At 41.3% G+C, this 17,718-nt stretch overlaps 1 protein-coding gene across 2 annotated transcripts in view; it reads left to right on the top strand.

Moving 5' to 3' along the window:
- SETBP1 (SET binding protein 1) overlaps positions 1 to 17,215 on the top strand; it is a 280,905-nt gene extending 263,690 nt beyond the window's left edge. For both annotated transcript variants that reach the window (XM_077463084.1, XM_077463083.1), the window contains 2 exons: positions 3,142 to 3,300; positions 10,212 to 17,215. In XM_077463084.1, coding sequence (XP_077319210.1) covers positions 3,142 to 3,300; positions 10,212 to 10,696 — 644 coding nt within the window. In that variant the 3' untranslated portion in view covers positions 10,697 to 17,215. The remainder of the gene's footprint in view (positions 1 to 3,141; positions 3,301 to 10,211) is intronic.
- Positions 17,216 to 17,718: the final 503 nt, after the last annotated feature.

The following is a 17,718-nucleotide window of genomic DNA, read 5'->3' as shown; positions in this document are numbered from 1 at the left end:
CATCGGGGAGTTGGGCAGTTTTTGTCATTGGGGAGTTAGGTTATTGCATAGACTAAGGCATCATACAGGTAAAGCCACAACCCAGATGTTGTGTAGAGTACAATAAATAACGTGTAGAGTACAATAAACTTTATTTTTCCAAGTGGATAATTCACCCTGCCAGACTCCTCACCTCTGATGGACCTCACTAAGAGCTTAATCCTAAACTTAGCCTATTATATTCTCTTTTAGCAATTAGGCTCTGAGTGAAACATGTCAGAGGTGAAGAGTCTGGTGTGATGGATATGGCGCTCGGAAAAATGAAATGACTCATATATGTGTGGGGTTGCTGTTGTCCCTGTATGAGGTCTTGGAGAGAAGGGGGATGAGATGAACCCCATAGTTGGCCTGCACACATAACAAGAGACTGGTCTATATATCCAAAGTCAGCCTGGAAATCTGTAGCTTGTTAATTACGGAACGTGTGACATCAGTCAGGTCAGGTGGCTTATGGGTAGTTTGGTGACCTCCAAGACATGCATTAAGAATCATACCACCTCAGCAAGCTTAATGAGTGCAATTCTCCTATTGTTTTACTACAAGGAAGCCATTTTGCACCTCTGCCCCTTCATGTAGGGCTTTCTCCGAGATCTGAAACAAGCTTTCTTATGAAACAACAACATCCTCCCTTTCTCCAGGGGCCGAAAATCCATTTGCTCTCTGACCTGCGGCGTCTTTTCTAGTCAGAGGCACAGCTGTTAGAAGCTGCGGCCTGTCACCGAGTCTGATTTGGTAGTAGTTTAACCTTGAACCCGGTCTCCGTGGTAACAAGAGGCAGCCCCTTCCTATCCACCCGCCAGGTCTCTGGACGATATTTCAGAGCTGAAGAGTCTCAGAAGAGGTTTTGTTTAATGGGTTAAAATGCAAGCATCGATTTTTACTGGGGCTCGTGCCGCCACGCCGGTTGGTTAAACATTTCTGATGCCTACTATAAGCCATAAGTATTTGCAGACTTTATCCTGGGAGGGAGGGGAGGCGTTATTACCCTGATTGTCCATTTAATGCATAATATGGCGTTTATTAAAAATGTGTCTTATTTTTTAGCAGGAAGCGGGCTGGTTTTTATTGTAAATATTAATCGAAAGGTCATTATAGTGTTTTCTTTTATCCATTTTTTTAAGTCCTCTGCCTCCTCCAAAAATTGGGATTTTCATTCACTTTCACTCTCAGTGGTGGGATGGTCACTAGTATATATAGAGAGGGTGAATCTACCTAATGGGAATGCAGACAGCAGCAATAAAAACCTGGCAGGCATTTTAAAAGATCAAACAAGATAAATACCTGTTGCTCTAATTTGGCTTTAATTTGGCGTTTAAAGAGGAATTTTCACCACCCATCCATTTTTTTTTTTTTACATCCCCTCTTACCTAGTTTGCTGGAATATCTTCAAAACACATACACATCCAGCAAATCAAGTGTTGTCCTGGTGTAATCTGGTGCTGTGTCTCCCCGCACAGAGTCCCACACAGCCTTCTTTCCTTATGTCATCAGGCGTTGGCCGTCTTGGCCTGGTTCTTGCAGCCCCCTCCTACACAGTGCCTGTACTGTGGATTGCCCCCAAACCCTCCTGGGAATGCCAGACATGAGTATCTCAGGAGGCTTTGTATAGCCTAGGCAAGAATATTGGTAGTTTAGGGCAGCTTGAATAGGCAAAGGTATATACAAAAAAAGTAAAGTGTGGGTAAGATTTGGATAATGTTTGCTGCAATCCGAAGACAACAATTGTGAAGCATGGTGGTGGAAATGGTGTCGTTTTGGGATACTTGGTTTTGGGTGAACAGGGAGAAAAATCAGCTTTAATGTCTTTTAAAATTACATGTCAATATAAGTCTACCCTGGAGGAATTCCCCTGCCTTCATTTCTCTGCTAGTACAATGTATTCTGACAGCGGGGCCTCTCTGGTGTCAGATTATACTGATCAGCAGCTTCAACCGCTGTCGAGAAAAGTTTTCCCAGCGTGTCCCTTACACTTCTGTTGAATTGACATGGCCACACGATGACTTAAATTCATCCAGTCCCAGCCGAACCATCTGAATTTCGATCAGCATATGCTTGGCCAGCTTTACTTGTCCATAGGATCCAGTGATGTCTTCTTCATAGCCAAAGTTTTCCTTATGCTTCTCTTCTTCTGCACCACTCTCCTGGATTATGAATCATCAGTTGCCAGTGTCACTTTTTGACTTTGACTCCTGGCCCACTACTTTACAATGCTTGCGTAAGCACAAAATCTTGGCAATCCCCCAATTATTTGTCATAGCCTTCTGCGCTGTGAGATGTTGATATCCCAGGATACTCTAGTCCAGGGGTCTCAAACTGACGGCCCTCCAGCTGTTGCAAAACTACAAGTCCCATCATGCCTCTGCCTCTGGGACTCGTGCTTGTAACTGTCAGCCTTGCAATGCCTCATGGGACTTGTAGTTCTGCAACAGCTGGAGGGCCACCAATTTGAGACCCCTGCTCTAGTCCAGCCTTTCTCAACCTTCCCAACACAGAGGAACCCTTGAAATAGTTCTCCAGTCTCGGGGAACCCCTGCTAAAAATTAGAAATCTACAACTCATGATACATTAGTCTCATGGTCAGTTGGAAGAATGATCCTTACACTCGTGGTCATTGGGAAATATTACCTCCTTACAGATAGCTAAAAAGATCAATGGTGTCAGTGGGAACTTATCTGAGAGGTAGAAATGGCCCAATGCTGAAGGAACCCCCAGCAACCTCTGGAGGAACCCTACGGTTCCACGGAACCCTGATTGAGAATCACTGCTCTAATCGATTGAGGGAATGTTGCTTTGGCCTAGGCAAGCAAAAAGGAAGTGTAGGGAGAATGGTAAATTTTTTTTATTTTTTTACTAAACTAAAAAAAATGTTTTTTTACATATGAGTAAATTAGAAATAAGAGAAATGACTGGGAAAAGGTTTAAATAAAGGTAAAAGGTTTTCTTTTAAGTATGGTGTTCCGACAAAGCTTGAGCTTCTCTTTATATTTCAATTAGGACCATAACCAAAATTCAAACTGCTTGCAAGAAAGTAGAACGCATTTTTGTTTACGTAGTTTGTGAATAGAAATATACTCAAAAAATGTTCTTTTTCTCCTTGTGCAGTTTTATCAAGTGCTCATCAGAAAGCTGACCAGATGTCTCAGCATAACAAAAATGAAACTACATCTTCCAACAACTTGACCAAAAGGAAGCCAGCAGCCGAATCTGCCTCCGTGCCTCCAAACCCTCTCCTCTCCTTCTTCTCATCATCCAACAAATCAGGTTAGTACTCCATGTAGTAGAACAGTGCTTACATTTCACTACCTCCAGTTTGTTTTACCCGGGGTTGTGGTGGGGGAATGCCTAAAAAAACCCTATGGCCAAAATTATGTTGACAACACCCGTGCTTCCAGCGAAGGGTACTGGAAATTCTACAGCATACAAATACGTGTTAGACAGTTGCTTCCAACCTTGCTGCAAAAGACTTGGGAATGTTCTTTTCTGTTCCAGCATGACTGCTCCCTTTTCTACAAAGCCAGCTCCATAAAGACATGGTTTGGTGTGGAGGAACTTGAGTGACCTCAACCCTACTGAACATACTTAGGAAAAATTGGAACTCTGTGAGCTATGTCTTCTTATCCAACATCAGTTCATGATCTCACAAATGCTTTTGGCTCAGTGGACACAAACTCTTGGACACAAACTCTTGTAGAAGGAATGGAGACTGTATACCTGACTTGGGGGCCAATTTCTTAATTGTGCCCATGTTTTTGGTATTGGATGTTCCCTCAAGTATATGTAGGTGTGATGGTTAGGTGCCCACAAACTTTTGACAAATATTATACCGGCTGTACTAAACAAGTGAAAAATTGCATCCGTGGCAAACGTTTTGTATGTGAATGCGTCAAGGGGGAGTATGCTGCTCTAGAGAGAAACTGGTTCGCTTTCTTTGATCCAGCACCGTGTACACAGAATCTTTCATCTGAAGGGGCTCCAGTATGATAGGGGAAGCATAAAGGTTGCAAAATATTTTTAAAGACTGTAATTTATTGGCGGCACAGTGGTGTAGTGGTTAGCACTCTCACCCAGCAGTAAAAAGGGTCGCTGGTTCGAATCCCAACCACGACACTACCTGCCTGGAGTTTCCATGTTCTCCCTATGCCTGTGTGGGTTTCCTCCGGGTACTCCGGTTTCCTCCCACACTCCAAAGACATGCTGGTAGGTTAATTGGCTTCTGTCCAAAGTTAGTCCTAGTATATGAATGGGGACCTTGGATTGTGGGCTCCTTGAGGGTAGGGACCGATGATGTGAATGTACAATGTACAGGGATAGGGACAATTGTAGACACTCACACTCAGGTTGAACTGGATGGACTGGTGTCTTTATTCAACCTTACTAAATATGTAATTGCTTCTTTCTGTGCTTTTGGGTTTCATTTAGAGCAGGGGTCTCAAACTGGTGGCCCTCCAGCTGTTGCGAAACTACAAGTTCCATGAGGCATTGCAAGGCTGACAGTTACAAATATGACTCCCACAGGCAGAGGCATGATGGGACTTCTAGTTTCGCAACAGCTGGAGGGCCGCCGGTTTGAGGCCCCTGATTTAGAGAGATATTTGCATGAGATATATATATAAATAGGTGGTGGATGACCGTGAACTGCCTTTAAGCCTGCCATACATAGGTTAAACTTCATCCATTTCCTGCTTAATCACTCAAAATTCAAGCCATAGGTGGCCTTGTTGGCACTACTCAATTTTCTGATCAACTTTTGTCGAAGGAGTTGGGTGGACGACTGATAGCCGAACAGTGACTGAACCCAACCAGATGCACTCACTGTTAGAGTATTCTGGCAGCTGCGGGAATCTGATTTCTAGAAATCTATAGCCTTACAGTTCAGTGAAGGCATTGTCACCTCTCAGTGCGTGCTCCCGCTGCACATCTTCAGGCTGCTGTGCCTGCATTCCTAACCACCTAATAGGGGAGTTCTTGGGATGGTGGATTGATGTCATTGTAGGTTACACACTTTCATCAATCCAACTGTCTCACCATTCCAGAAGAAGTGGCCACATGACCACAGTTAAAACCTTCCAAACAAAAAGGTATTTCTAATGTTTGTTTATTTTTTAACAAAAGGCAACATATTTTGCTGTTGATAAATGCATTTCCTACTTGCATTTCATTTTTTACTTATTGAGTTTGCATCTGCTTTAAGAAATCTTAAAGTGGACCTTTACGCTTGTTTTTCCAGTGTACCTTTCCCCTGCCTCCACCACCCTCCCTATAACAAAATTTAAAAAAAATAAATAAATAAAATTTTAAGTAATCTCCCCTAAAGTTCAGATCTGTCATTCTCGCCTAGGAGCAGAAACACTCCCGGGTTACTCTGGGTAATGCCTAAGCGCTAACATTTGCACGTAACGCGTCTACCTTTTTGTCCCCTGCCCCGTCAGTCAACCACTTGTCATATGAAGCTTCAATAAAAGGATTTTTGGAAGTGCAGCCACCCGGAATTATTTCCTTATGTTACTCTGGGATCCGTTGTGGTATTTGTGCAGTCCTGTGAACTGCCTCCTGGGATTTCTACGTTGCCTATCCCAAGAGGAAAATTGCGGGATCTCTTGCATGCTCAGAAACGGCACAAGTGTCTGCCTGTTTACTGACGGGGTCCACTGTGTGCGCATGTGCAAGGGGTCCAGTGCATGCACAGACATGCCAGACGGAAAACTTCAAGCTGCCATAGGAATAGGAATACAAATTTGATATTTCGGCACCAGGGAGGAGCAGTGCAGGGAGAACTTTCCCCACAAGCAAGGCAACGCTAGTCTTCATGGACTAGTATGTATATGTATATGAAGTGTGACCATTTAATTCTCAGAATGGACTGTAAGGCTGGGTTCACACTGCTGCGGGTGGGAGATCCGGATGTGATTCGCACCGCACTGCAGTGCAAATCACATCCGATCTCTGTAGCGATGCGAGTTCAGCCATACAGATAGTATGGCTGAATTCGCATTGCACCCGCCGCAAACTCGCACAGGACCCTTTTTTTGGTCCGCAGCAGAATCGGATCGCATTGGGTGTTCACACCATGCGATCCGATTCCTGTCCGAGTGTGCAGATCGCACTGCGATATGCAGACGGATCTGGGGGTGTCATTAAGATTTCATTGACACTCCCAGCAGTCCGCATAGGGCAGTGTGAACTGCCGGCGGGAGGCATGCGATGCGGGAAAACGCAGCGGATTCGCGGCGTTCCCGCATCGCTATGGTGTGAACCTAGCCTAAAAAAAAATTTAAAAAAAGTTTGCATTGTCATTGTGGAGACTCCACTAGTCAGGCCAAAGTTCCAGTCTTTTCCCCTGTAACCTTTTCAGTATTTCCAAGTAAAGTTGACGTTTGTACCATGTTCTATGGACTCATAGTGAACTATCCCTTTGCAATAAATAAAAAAATAAAAAAAACACACCAGCATGAGCGTACAAGCGTTCCCACTCTGTCCACGTTTGCACCCATCCTTTGTGTCCTTTGCTGTCCACTTTTTGCGCATTCTTGTACATCTTCCCGATCCTACTTAAACCACCTATGTCATTCATAGAACGTTTCTTCATGGAATGTTCACCATAAACATGTAGCAAAGATAACGTTTCACTCGCTCCTTTGCCAATTTTCACACACAATTTGACATTAATTCGCTGCTCCAGGTTCATTGTCCACCAACAGCGTAACACACACATGTGTTATTTCTTCAACTACTCCGTAAAGACTGAGCCAACTGGTCTGCGGACCATGTGAGTGCCGGTTGGATCATGCTCTTGTGAATGTGTGACTCACCACAGTAGTGTTACTCCGCAGAAATTAAATTGTTGCACCTACTTTTTTTTCCACTGTTATACAGGGACAGTTTTTAGGATTTAAAATGTTATTTTTAATAGTAAGGGTGGAATTCCTCATTGGGTGCACTTGCCGACCGTATAACTTACAAATATACGATGACAAGGTGGCTCTGCTGTACCGGATCACATACCTAGTACGTGCAGCTCCTCCAGAGTTACCATGAGCCTCTTAGCTCTTATCTAATTAATGCTCTCCTTACCTGGCCTGTCGTTTTTGTTTTGTTTTGTTTTTTATTGTTGGCCTTTTTTTGTTTATAGCACAAAAAATAAAAACTGCAGAGGTAATCAAATACCGCCAAAAGGAAGCTCTATTTGTGGGGAAAAAAAGGACATACATTTTATCTGGGTACGGCGTCGCACAACTGCGCAATTGTCAGTTAAAGTAACGCAGTGACGTTTCGCAAAAAATGGCCTTGTCATGGGGGGTAAATCTTCCGGCGGTCAAGTAGTCATAGCACACTTAAGTCAATTTTCTTGTATGTTATTTTATAATGCAAAGCCTTGCCTTGGCTGCAGACTCCAAAAATGTCTCTTTTATGAAGCTCACTTGAAATAACGGAATATCTGCCGTCCAGATGTGAAAATCATTTGTAAGGAATATGCACCAAAAAAAAAAAAGGAAAAAAACTGTTAATGGGAAAATTGGTCTGCACCGTGAGTTTCCTGTAATTAACGAGGACCTCTTTGAAAACGTCTTCTCTGGGAAGACGGCTAAGATGGGGGCCCAGATGTTGTCTAAAAAAAAAAAGAAGAAATCTTTTCAGTTGTCCCGAGGCAAAACTAAACCGATAAACTGCATAATGAGTTTTGAGTAATTAAGACCTGGATTTAATATTTAAACACGCACGTTGGGTCTATCTGCCCTTCTCGCTGTATAAACATTGGTGCGTGACCCAACATATGGAAAATATAAGGCGCGTTCTTCGCTAATGAAGAGATCTGTTGAATGCATTGTGTGTTTACACAAGATGGCTCTCCGCTGTTGTGATGCACTTTGTATAATCTCAGCATACGAAGAAAAGAATGCCGCTAAACATGCCCAGAGGATAAACCTGATGGATTGAATCATCCAGTGATATTCAGATTTCTATCATAACCGCTTCCATTTAACCACTTCAGCTCCAGAAGATATAGCCCCCTCTTCTTGACCAGGCCATTTTTTGCGATACGGCACTACGTTCCTTTAACTGACAATTGCACGGTTGTGTGACGTTGTACCCAATAAAATTGGCCCGGTGTGCGTTCCACCGTTGCGGTGTTCAAAAACTGGAAGTCAGTGACCAGAAGTGAGGTGACCGGGATGCGCCTCAACGTACTTTTCGTTTTACAATGTCATCAGGAAGCGTCCCGGTCACTAGGCAGATAATGTTAAATACCTTCAGGGTGAGATGTGATTGGCGGAGCATGGCTGTCTCCACCCCTCACTAATAGAAGTCACAAGACTGCTATATACGGCTGATGAGAGAAGGTATTTAGCAGTTTATATTTACTTCAATAATTGTATTTGCATATTCTGGGTACTGATATAGTAAATGCAGGTTCTGGGTTTAGTAACACTTTAACCACTTACAGACTGGAAGATTTTCCCCTTAAATGACCGGGCTATTTTTTGCGATGCGGCACTGCACCCCTTTAACTGACAATTGCGCGGTCGTGTGACATTGCACCCAAACAAAATTGACGTCCTTTTTTTTTCCCACAAATAGCGCTTTCTTTTGGTGGTATTTGATAACCTCTGCAGTTTTTATTTTTTGCGCTATAAACAAAAAAATACCATAATTAAAAAAAATATATATATATATTCTGCTATAAAACAACCCCAATAAAAAAAAAGTAAAAAAAAATCTTCATTAAAGCGGAGGTCCACCCTAAAGTGGACCTTCCGCTCATCGGAACCCTCCCCCCCTCCGGTGCCACAATCGGCACCTTTCAGGGGGGAGGGGGGTGCAGTTACCTGGATAATCCAGGTAACTGCACCCACTTCCGGGATAGCTCTCTGCGGAAAGGGGTGTAACTTCCGCCCCTTCCCGCAAGTGCCCCGCTGCCTGCTGGGAAACACACAGATCCCAGAGGCAGCGGGGACCGTCCTTATTGCGCAGCGCGATTCGCGCATGCGCAGTAGGGAACCGGGAAATGAAGCCGAAAGGCTCCATTTCCTGATTCCCATACCCAAGATGGCGGCGGCAGGACCCGACAGAGCGATCTAGAGATCGGCTTCGGGTGCCGACATCGCGGGCGCGCTGGACAGGTAAGTGTCACTATTTTAAAAGTCAGCAGCTGCAGTATTTGTAGCTGCTGGCTTTTAAAAAAAAAAAAAAGCGGAGTCCCGGTGGACTCCCGCTTTAATTTAGGCCAATATGTATTCTGCTACATATTTTTGGTAACAAAAAAATCCCAATAAGCAACTATTTATATAAAGGCAAGTACTTGTGCGGCCCCACTGCAAGGGATCATTTTTATGTTTACCGGACTTGGGCTTTAAAGTGGAGCTTATATTAACTTATTAACTGTATTGAATGAATACATTTCTCAAATGTCACACTAATAAGGGATGGTAAAATGTAAACAAAAACTGTAACTTTTATCATTAAAGCGGAACGATACCCAGGAGTGTGTCTATGGGAATGTTTGACTATTCTTCCAAAATTGCATTTGTGAGGTCAGACACTGATGTTGGACGAGAAGACCTGGCTTGCTGTCTCCGCTTGAATTCACCTCAAAGGTGTTCTATCAGGTTGAGGTCAGAACTCGCAGGCCAGTCAAGTTCCTCCACCCAAACTTGCTCATCCATATCTTTTTGGACCTTGCTTTGTGCACTGGTCCAAATCATTTGGTGGTGTGGGGTTGTTTTTCAGGGGTTGTGCTTGGCCCTTTAGTTCCAGTGAAGGGATCTCTTAAGGCGCCAGCATACCAAGACATTTTGGACAATTTCATGCTTCCAACTTTTCGGGAACAGTTTAGGGATGGTCCCTTCTCATTCCAACATGACTGTGCACAAAGTAATGTCCATAAAGACACAGATGAGCGAGTTTGGGGTGGAAGAACTTGACTGTCCGGCAACTGACCTCAACCCGATAGAACACCTTTACAGTGAATTAGAGCAGAAACTGTGAGTCAGGCCTTCTTGTTCTGACCTCACAAATGCGCTTCTGGGGTACACGGGTAATTTTGGGTACCATACATTTTTGACTTTTCACAAGCTTGTATGATTTTAAGACTTGACAGGGGTTACACAGTCACTGCTTGTATGTATGGCTTACTTGTTATTAACATACATATATTTCTTATCTATTTTTACCAGCAAATGCCTCACTTCGAAACCGCTTCAAACGCTGTGAAATTGAAGCCATACAGTCGGAGGTGAGGAAAATGTGCAACTACAATAAAATCCTGTCCACCAAAAAGAACATGGATCATGTGAACAAAATCCTAAAGGCCAAGAGGTTACAGAGACAATCCAAGACCGGCAATAACTTTGTGAAGAAAAAGCGAGGCCGCCCCAGGAAGCAGCCAGTCTTGTTCGATGACGACTCAAGAGACCAAATGCCCATCCTGGAAAAATGCGTGGACCTCCCCAACAAACGAGGTAAAAAATCCAACTCCCAAGAGTTGGAAAGGAACTGTAAAGACTCGGTCATGGACACTATTGAAGCAGTCATACATATGGCCAGAGAAACTCAAAACTCTCACGGGCAGAGAAAGGGAAAGCGGAGACTCGTCGAAGAGGAGGAAGTAAAGACAAAGCGACATCGAAGGAGACGAGGGGAATCTCACGTTTCTCCCTAAGCGTCATCTTTGGGTTGATAATCAGGCTGACTATAGACTTTTACGGGGTAGAAGAACCTCTAATTGAGGCTGCAACACCCAATCTTTTTTGTTCTTTTCCTGTTTTTTTTTTTTTTTTTTTTTAACATTACAAAATGACAGCTTTTTACGGTGGGTTTTGTACGGCTTTAGACTCTAGACTTCAAACCTGTATTTTCATGCTATCACATATGTTATGTTGTCAGTAGAAAAACGACAACTTGTTTTTGGATGTGGCTTTTCGTTCCAGGATACTGAAGTAGGCTTCTGAGTTCTGATGGAAGGTCTGTCTTTAATGGAAAGTTGCAATCCCTTCAATTTCATTCATAGAAAAAAAAAGTTTTCTAATGGCCAGTGACGATGGGGGAAAAAAAAAAAGAAGCTATCTGTAGATAAAGGGGGCCTTACTTATAACCCTAACCTATGTCTTCTACTAGTCAGGAGGTGGTTATATAGATGAGGTTCACTTTAACCTGGACATCTTTCCTTATTAGGACACACACTGTGTTTATAACTCCCCCTTCTAATTAACAGACACAGATACATGTACCTCAAATAACATGTAGACATTGATGCATATGAAATTTGTTTATTGGTAATAACTTATATGTATCTTTTTAATATGATACTTTGCATGGAATATCGACACAAAGTGGTCTTGGCTTTAACGCACTGGATCATGTGTCCCATCATGAAGCATAGATGGGCCTTTTACATTTTTTTTTTTTTTTTTTGTTTCTTTAAGATAAGATTTTGAATAAGCTAAAATCTAGGAGATGCCTTCACCCAACTATATCATTAGAATGTTATATCAAGTATGTAACCTTGAAGGTTTTTCTTCTGTTTGCCGTGCTCAGACATTTTTTTTTATTTTCCACACTTCGATGCCTTCTCTTGATATCTGGTAAGCGTACATAATGGTAGAAAATGATCTTCAGGCAAAATCATTTTGGCTGGGTTGAAAATTTTAGTCTGCTTCCAACAGTCTCTAGATGTGTATTTGTCTCTCGCAGAGTTCCACAAAGTGCTACAATTTTAAAAAAGTCAACCCAACATCCTTCACGTATGACACCAAACCCAACTTTACGCATGACTTTCAATGTTTGTGTTGACTTTTGGGAGCAGTTTTTTTGATGGCTAGGTTGTTTTTCTTACACCAAACCCAACTTTACACATGACTTTTAGTCTTTATGTTGGCTTTTGTGAGTTATTATGTGATCGCTAGATGGTCTTTGACACCAAACCCACATTTAAAGTGTATTGAAGTCAAATCTGAGAAGACCCCATTATATGTTTGTGTTCTCAATCACACAGCAAACCTAAAGAAAAAAATAAATTCTTACTTTTTTAGATGGTTCTTAGGAGAAAGTTTCCTGGCTGACTGCAAGCTTTTCTCAACAAGTTTAGTCTGATCTGTCCCAATAGGTAGCCTTAAGGCAGGATGGGCTTCTTCTCATCAACATACAATGGAAAATCCCAGCTTCTAAATTTGTAAACCTTTGTCAAGACAATGTTCAAATCTAGTTTACAACTGATGAGATAAGTTCTGCCAGCACAATAAAAACAGGGTTAATTATTTTAAACAAAGAGAACTAAGTAGACTTTTTCCTCGCTAAAGTTTCCAGAAAAGAACATCTACAAAATAAGCTGCAATTTATTTTTTATTTTTTGCAATGTGAATGGAGGCATGTAACAGATTACGCATTATCCAAATTTGGCTGCAAAAGAAGAAATACACACTTTAAGCTCAAAGATTTCCATTGGTTGATGTGAACACTTAACTTGCGTAACAGGTACCACAACCACCACCATCAAAAACCAAGTGGCCCACCACAGTTGCCTAGCCTCTGGGCATAGGAAGTAATTAGAGCAGTTATCAAATTACATATTTTGGGGAAGTTTGTTGAAAGAAATAATTCCGTTATTGAAAGTAATAGTTCCATGATAAACAACATAATGTTATGTTGCTCATTGACAATAGTTTGTTACAATATAACAAGTGTTCCTACAGTATATAGGATTTTCCCTCTTCAGCTGTTTAAAGAGTCACTCTTTCACTTTAATAAAACAAAAACTGCCAATAGGTATAAAATGCAGGAGGTTTCGGTGCTCCGCTCTGCTGGAAAGCCGGGCTGTTTAGACCTGGCAAAGCTCTGATACTTCCTGATACTGTCAGAAATTTCCATCTGTCCCCCAGGTTACTATTAACTTATCAGGATAATGGGCTAATAGAAATCTTTGGGGAGGGGTTGGTCATGTTTTGCACTGCCACAAAGTGGCGGCGTATATGCACATTTGATTTTTGGTATAGCGCTGCACTTATTTTGTATCAATTTGTATTTTCACATATTTTGGAAGTGTGGGAAGTGCCGGCAGCTTTTTGGTACTATACAGCAGCTTACAAGGTTTTATCTAAATTTTCACCACAAAGTGCTGGAGCTTTGCCTGATCGAATGGGTCAAGCATTCTGGTGGATAGAGGAGACCAAAGACCCCTTTTGTGGGACACAGTCACTTTAAGGAGAATCAGTTAAGGTTCAGCTGATGCAGGGATTTTGAATATTCAGTATTAAACAAATTATCATAGGAGTATGACTGTCAAACCTGCAAGTCAGACCTAAGAGGGCCCCTTCAGTTCTGACAGTATCTGCTTTGTCAACTGCCTGATCTTATACAATGTAGCATATGCTGTCTCCAAACTCCTGATTGTACATAACAGTACCAAAAAGAGATGCTTTGTGGTTAAAGCTGGCAATACATGGATCGAAAGTTGTCCAGTTCAGCAGGGACCGTCCAAGATTCAATCCAATTATGGGCAGGCTAATTGTACCCAATCAGAAAGAAGGAATACAAATAGAGTCTTCTGTGGGCTGCCTAATGCCCTTTACACACGACCAGTTTTCCCGCCGGAATAAACTCTGAAGGTTTTTCAGATGGAATTCCGCTGAAACTGTGTTGCATACACAGGATCACACCAAAGTCCGACCGTCGAAAACGCTGTGACGTACAGCACATACGACGGGTCTAGAAAAAGGAAGTTCAATAGCCAGTAGCCAATAGCTTCCGTCTCGTACTTGCTTCAGAGCATGCATTGTTTTTGGTCCGTCAGAACAGCATACAGATGAGCGGTTTTCCCCATAGGAATTAGTTCCGTTGGAAATATTTAGAACCTGTTCCATTTCTAGGTCCGTCAGAATTTTTTAAGTAAAATGTCCAATGAGTCAAACACATGATTGGAATATATACGGTGAAAAGCTCCCGTCTGACTTTTTCTGTCGGACATTCCGCTCGTGTGTATGCGGCATAAGGGGAATGTCTGCAATTACAGGGCTAACTCTGTTATCTGACGCCATTATGCACACTTAGAAGCTGTTGGACAGCATGAGATAAGGCAGTTACCAAGACAGCAACTGTGGTGACTTGTGCCTGTCAAGAATACACCTTAAAGCAATCCTAAATAAGTTGACAGTTGTGCACCTTTTATTTAAGCCTGCCCAGCTACAATGGTTTCAGTTCTTGCCCAAACGTCTTGTTAGGCTCAAACTCTGCCTTAAATTGGAGGTAAATTGGCCACAGCTCAAGGAACATCTGGAGAAACCCTAGTTGAGGATGGCTGCCTTAAGGTCTAAAGTAAATTAAGCATAATTTAAAATGTATAAATTCCTTCAACTGAATTAGCTGGAAACTGAAAATTTGACAACCCATTATCACTAAAAAATCAGGACAAGAAAAGACAAAGTACAGTTTGCTTGCTATTGATTTTATAGAGTACTATATCCAAAAATATTTGCTCACAATTATTACTTTTTTCTTTTTTTTCTTCCAGATTTGACAGACCATTTAAATATTACATGTATATACATATAAAGCTGTAAGTCTTAAAACTTTAAAACTGAGGTTTCTTATTGTTCCCTTCCGGAAGTGAGAGACCTATTTGAATTAACTTTTTTGAATATGTGTACCATTGTCAGTAGTAGACAGTGAGGCTGCTTTACTAAAGGAGTTGAGTATCTAATAAATTGTTCCATTTCCAAAGTATATGCAGAATAAAAAAAAATGTAACTCATAATAATGAATAATTACATTTTAATTCAACTTTAGGAACACATTACACCCATATTTATATTTATAAGGTAATATGCTCCCAATCAACTGTCTCCCACCACCAGAGCATCCACCCTGTGACATCAGGTGACCTTCATGTGTGTCTGAGCTTTGAGGTGCACACCTATGTGTTATTGTTTCCATGTGGAAACAATATTCAGCTCAGTAGCTTTTTCAAAAGAAAACCTAGCTGTATTTCGTTTTCTGCAGCATTAATATTAAACTGGAGTAGGCTCACTTTAGCACCAATGATATATTTTCTTGGGCCATCATGAAAATCCATAAATGAAACTTTCATAAGCACCCTCATGGTCATGGCTAATATTTAAAAAGAATCCATGTCTTGATTTATAGCCCCTATATAAATGACTTGTATAGCGAAAACACATGACCTACTCACTAGAGTGCAAGATCTTGTGGCCTACTCATCTAGCGTGCAAGATCTTGTGGCCTACTCATCTAGAGTGCAAGATCTTGTGGCCTACTCATCTAGAGTGCAAGATCTTGTGGCCTACTCATCTAGCATGCAAGATCTTGTGGCCTACTCATCTAGAGTGCAAGATCCTGTGGCCTACTCATCTAGAGTGCAAGATCACTTGGCCTACCGATCTAGAGTGCAAGATCTTGTGGCCTACTCATCTAGAGTGCAAGATCTTGTAGCCTACTCATCTAGAGTGCAAGATCTTGTGGCCTACTCATCTAGCGTGCAAGATCTTGTGGCCTACTCATCTAGAGTGCAAGATCTTGTGGCCTACTCATCTAGAGTGCAAGATCACGTGGCCTACTCATTCATCTAAAGTGCAAGATCACTTGGCCTACCGATCTAAAGTGCAAGATCTTGTGGCCTACTCATCTAGAGTGCAAGATCTTCTGGCCTACTCATCTAGAATGCAAGATCATGTGGCCTACTCATCTAGAGGGCACAATCACAAATAAGGTCTACTCATCTAGAGTGCAAGATGACATGGCCTATTCATCTAGAGTGCAAGATCTATGACCATTTTATGTCCCAATAAATTCTTACAAGCTATCGATGTTCCCACTGTTTTGCATCAGGACCAATACGATTACTATAATCACAGTAACGTTAAGTCTTCACCTAAGCCACTTTCTTTAATGATATGTCTGAATTAATTTTTCTCTTGGATTGAGTAAGCATGAAAACCTAACCCTTTTTATTGTTTCTTTCTCTGAGTACAAGCTACACTCTAACCCATAATGAAGAGTAAAAAAAAAAAAAAAAAATAGAACATTTTCATTGTCTGTAAATAAGCATGCTGATGGTTTAAAAACTAGGTTCAAACAGTGTTACTGCATTTTAGGGTTTTGCTTTGTAGGAACAAATACAAGTGTTTCGAAGGTACAATCAACTAAAAGACTGTATATCCGCCTTGTCAGATGAAAGTGAACAGCAATTTCCATACATGTCACTTTTTTATGGGCTTTTTGAGTTTTGCTGTTACCGTATGCACATGTATTCAGTCCAGTTTATGTTGCATGTCCCCAAAAACATCTTTTTTAATTTAAATATAACATTAAAAAAAAAAATTACCTTGGTTACACCAGTAATTTACTAGCTGGTGATGAGTGGACTATTGATGTCATTTTTTACCAGTGTGAACTAAAACGCAGTCCCAGTTTGATTAGAAGCACACCTCACCCCAAAATTAAATTCCCAGATCTGTTTATATCTACACTACAAGGAAAGGAAGACGCTCAAAAGACACATGTATGAGCTGCCAATCCAACGATACGGGAGTGGATATAGCCCAGTCCCGTATTGCTTCATTTTCTAAGCTATTTCTTAAGTAATGCACATGATAATGTTATATATGTATATATTTAAGAAAAAAGAAGAATGGGGCACAAAATTGTTTTTTCAAGTCGTGCTGGCTAATTTTTAGTTTGTATTCATAAGTGGTTTTTAAAAGCCTTTTTTAAAAGTGTACTTGCATGTCCTACTTTGATTGTATGTAAACATATTTTAGAGCAAAAAAAAAAAAATGTATTTGTATTTTATTGAATATAGAGGCAAGAAAAAAAAATTGTACATTGTTTGAAATGTTCTTTTTGTAACAGTTTTTATTCATGGAGCATTTTTGTACATTGAAAAAAAAATGGAATTATGGAATTGCTGTTATATGATGCATAGGTACATCTAGCATGCTTTAATGTCATGCTATGTCATGATTCTAGATGTTGGTTTTTAAACATTTTTTTTTTTTCTAAGAGAAAGCTCGGTTTTTTTTTTCCGCTACCAAATCAGGTTAGCAGTATAGAGCACTTAACTAAAAAATAAAAAAAAAACAACAAAAAAAATACAACAAAAAAAATTACAAAAAAATAATCCTATTCATATGTTATTCATTGTGTGAAATTAAATGAATTCAATTCTGAATGATTTGAGTTGTGTATTCTTTTAAGTCTTTACGTAGATGATTTTATTTAGCAAGTACAGTAGTCCTATGGTTAGATCACTACACCCTGCCTGTCTTTTTTCTTTAACCCCTTCCTCTTGAAGGCAGGTGCAGTCTGTACTTCCCACTGTAGGTGGCAGTCGACCAAAGCGGCAGTTCAGAAGGGGAAGGAAGTCCTGAGGAACTTGGTTCCTCTATGGTTTCCTGTGGTCATTTGGTGAACTGCTGCAGAATTGGACACTGGTGCCCTTCGTAACCTCTGTGGCAATGGGCCATGTCAGTAATGGGGAAAAGATCAGCTGCAGGGAGACCACAGGCAATACAGGTAATTGGTCCTTTGCTTTTTGCTTAGCCTGTTGGCGCCCATGGCATACAAATATGTAGCCTCACGGCAGGTGGGTCTTGGCGCAGAGTGGTCGCATTTTTGCGTACCACATTGCAAACAAAGCTAAGCCGAGAGTGCGCACCCCTGGCACAGTTGCCG

This window comes from Lithobates pipiens, unplaced genomic scaffold (assembly GCF_037356315.1).
Source record: "Lithobates pipiens isolate NorthernLeopardFrog02 unplaced genomic scaffold, aLitPip1_a1.2 Scaffold_3, whole genome shotgun sequence".
In the NCBI taxonomy this organism is placed as follows: Eukaryota; Metazoa; Chordata; class Amphibia; order Anura; family Ranidae; genus Lithobates; species Lithobates pipiens.
The sequence above is the reverse complement of the archived record's forward strand: the minus strand, read 5'-3'. Positions and strand labels throughout refer to the sequence as shown.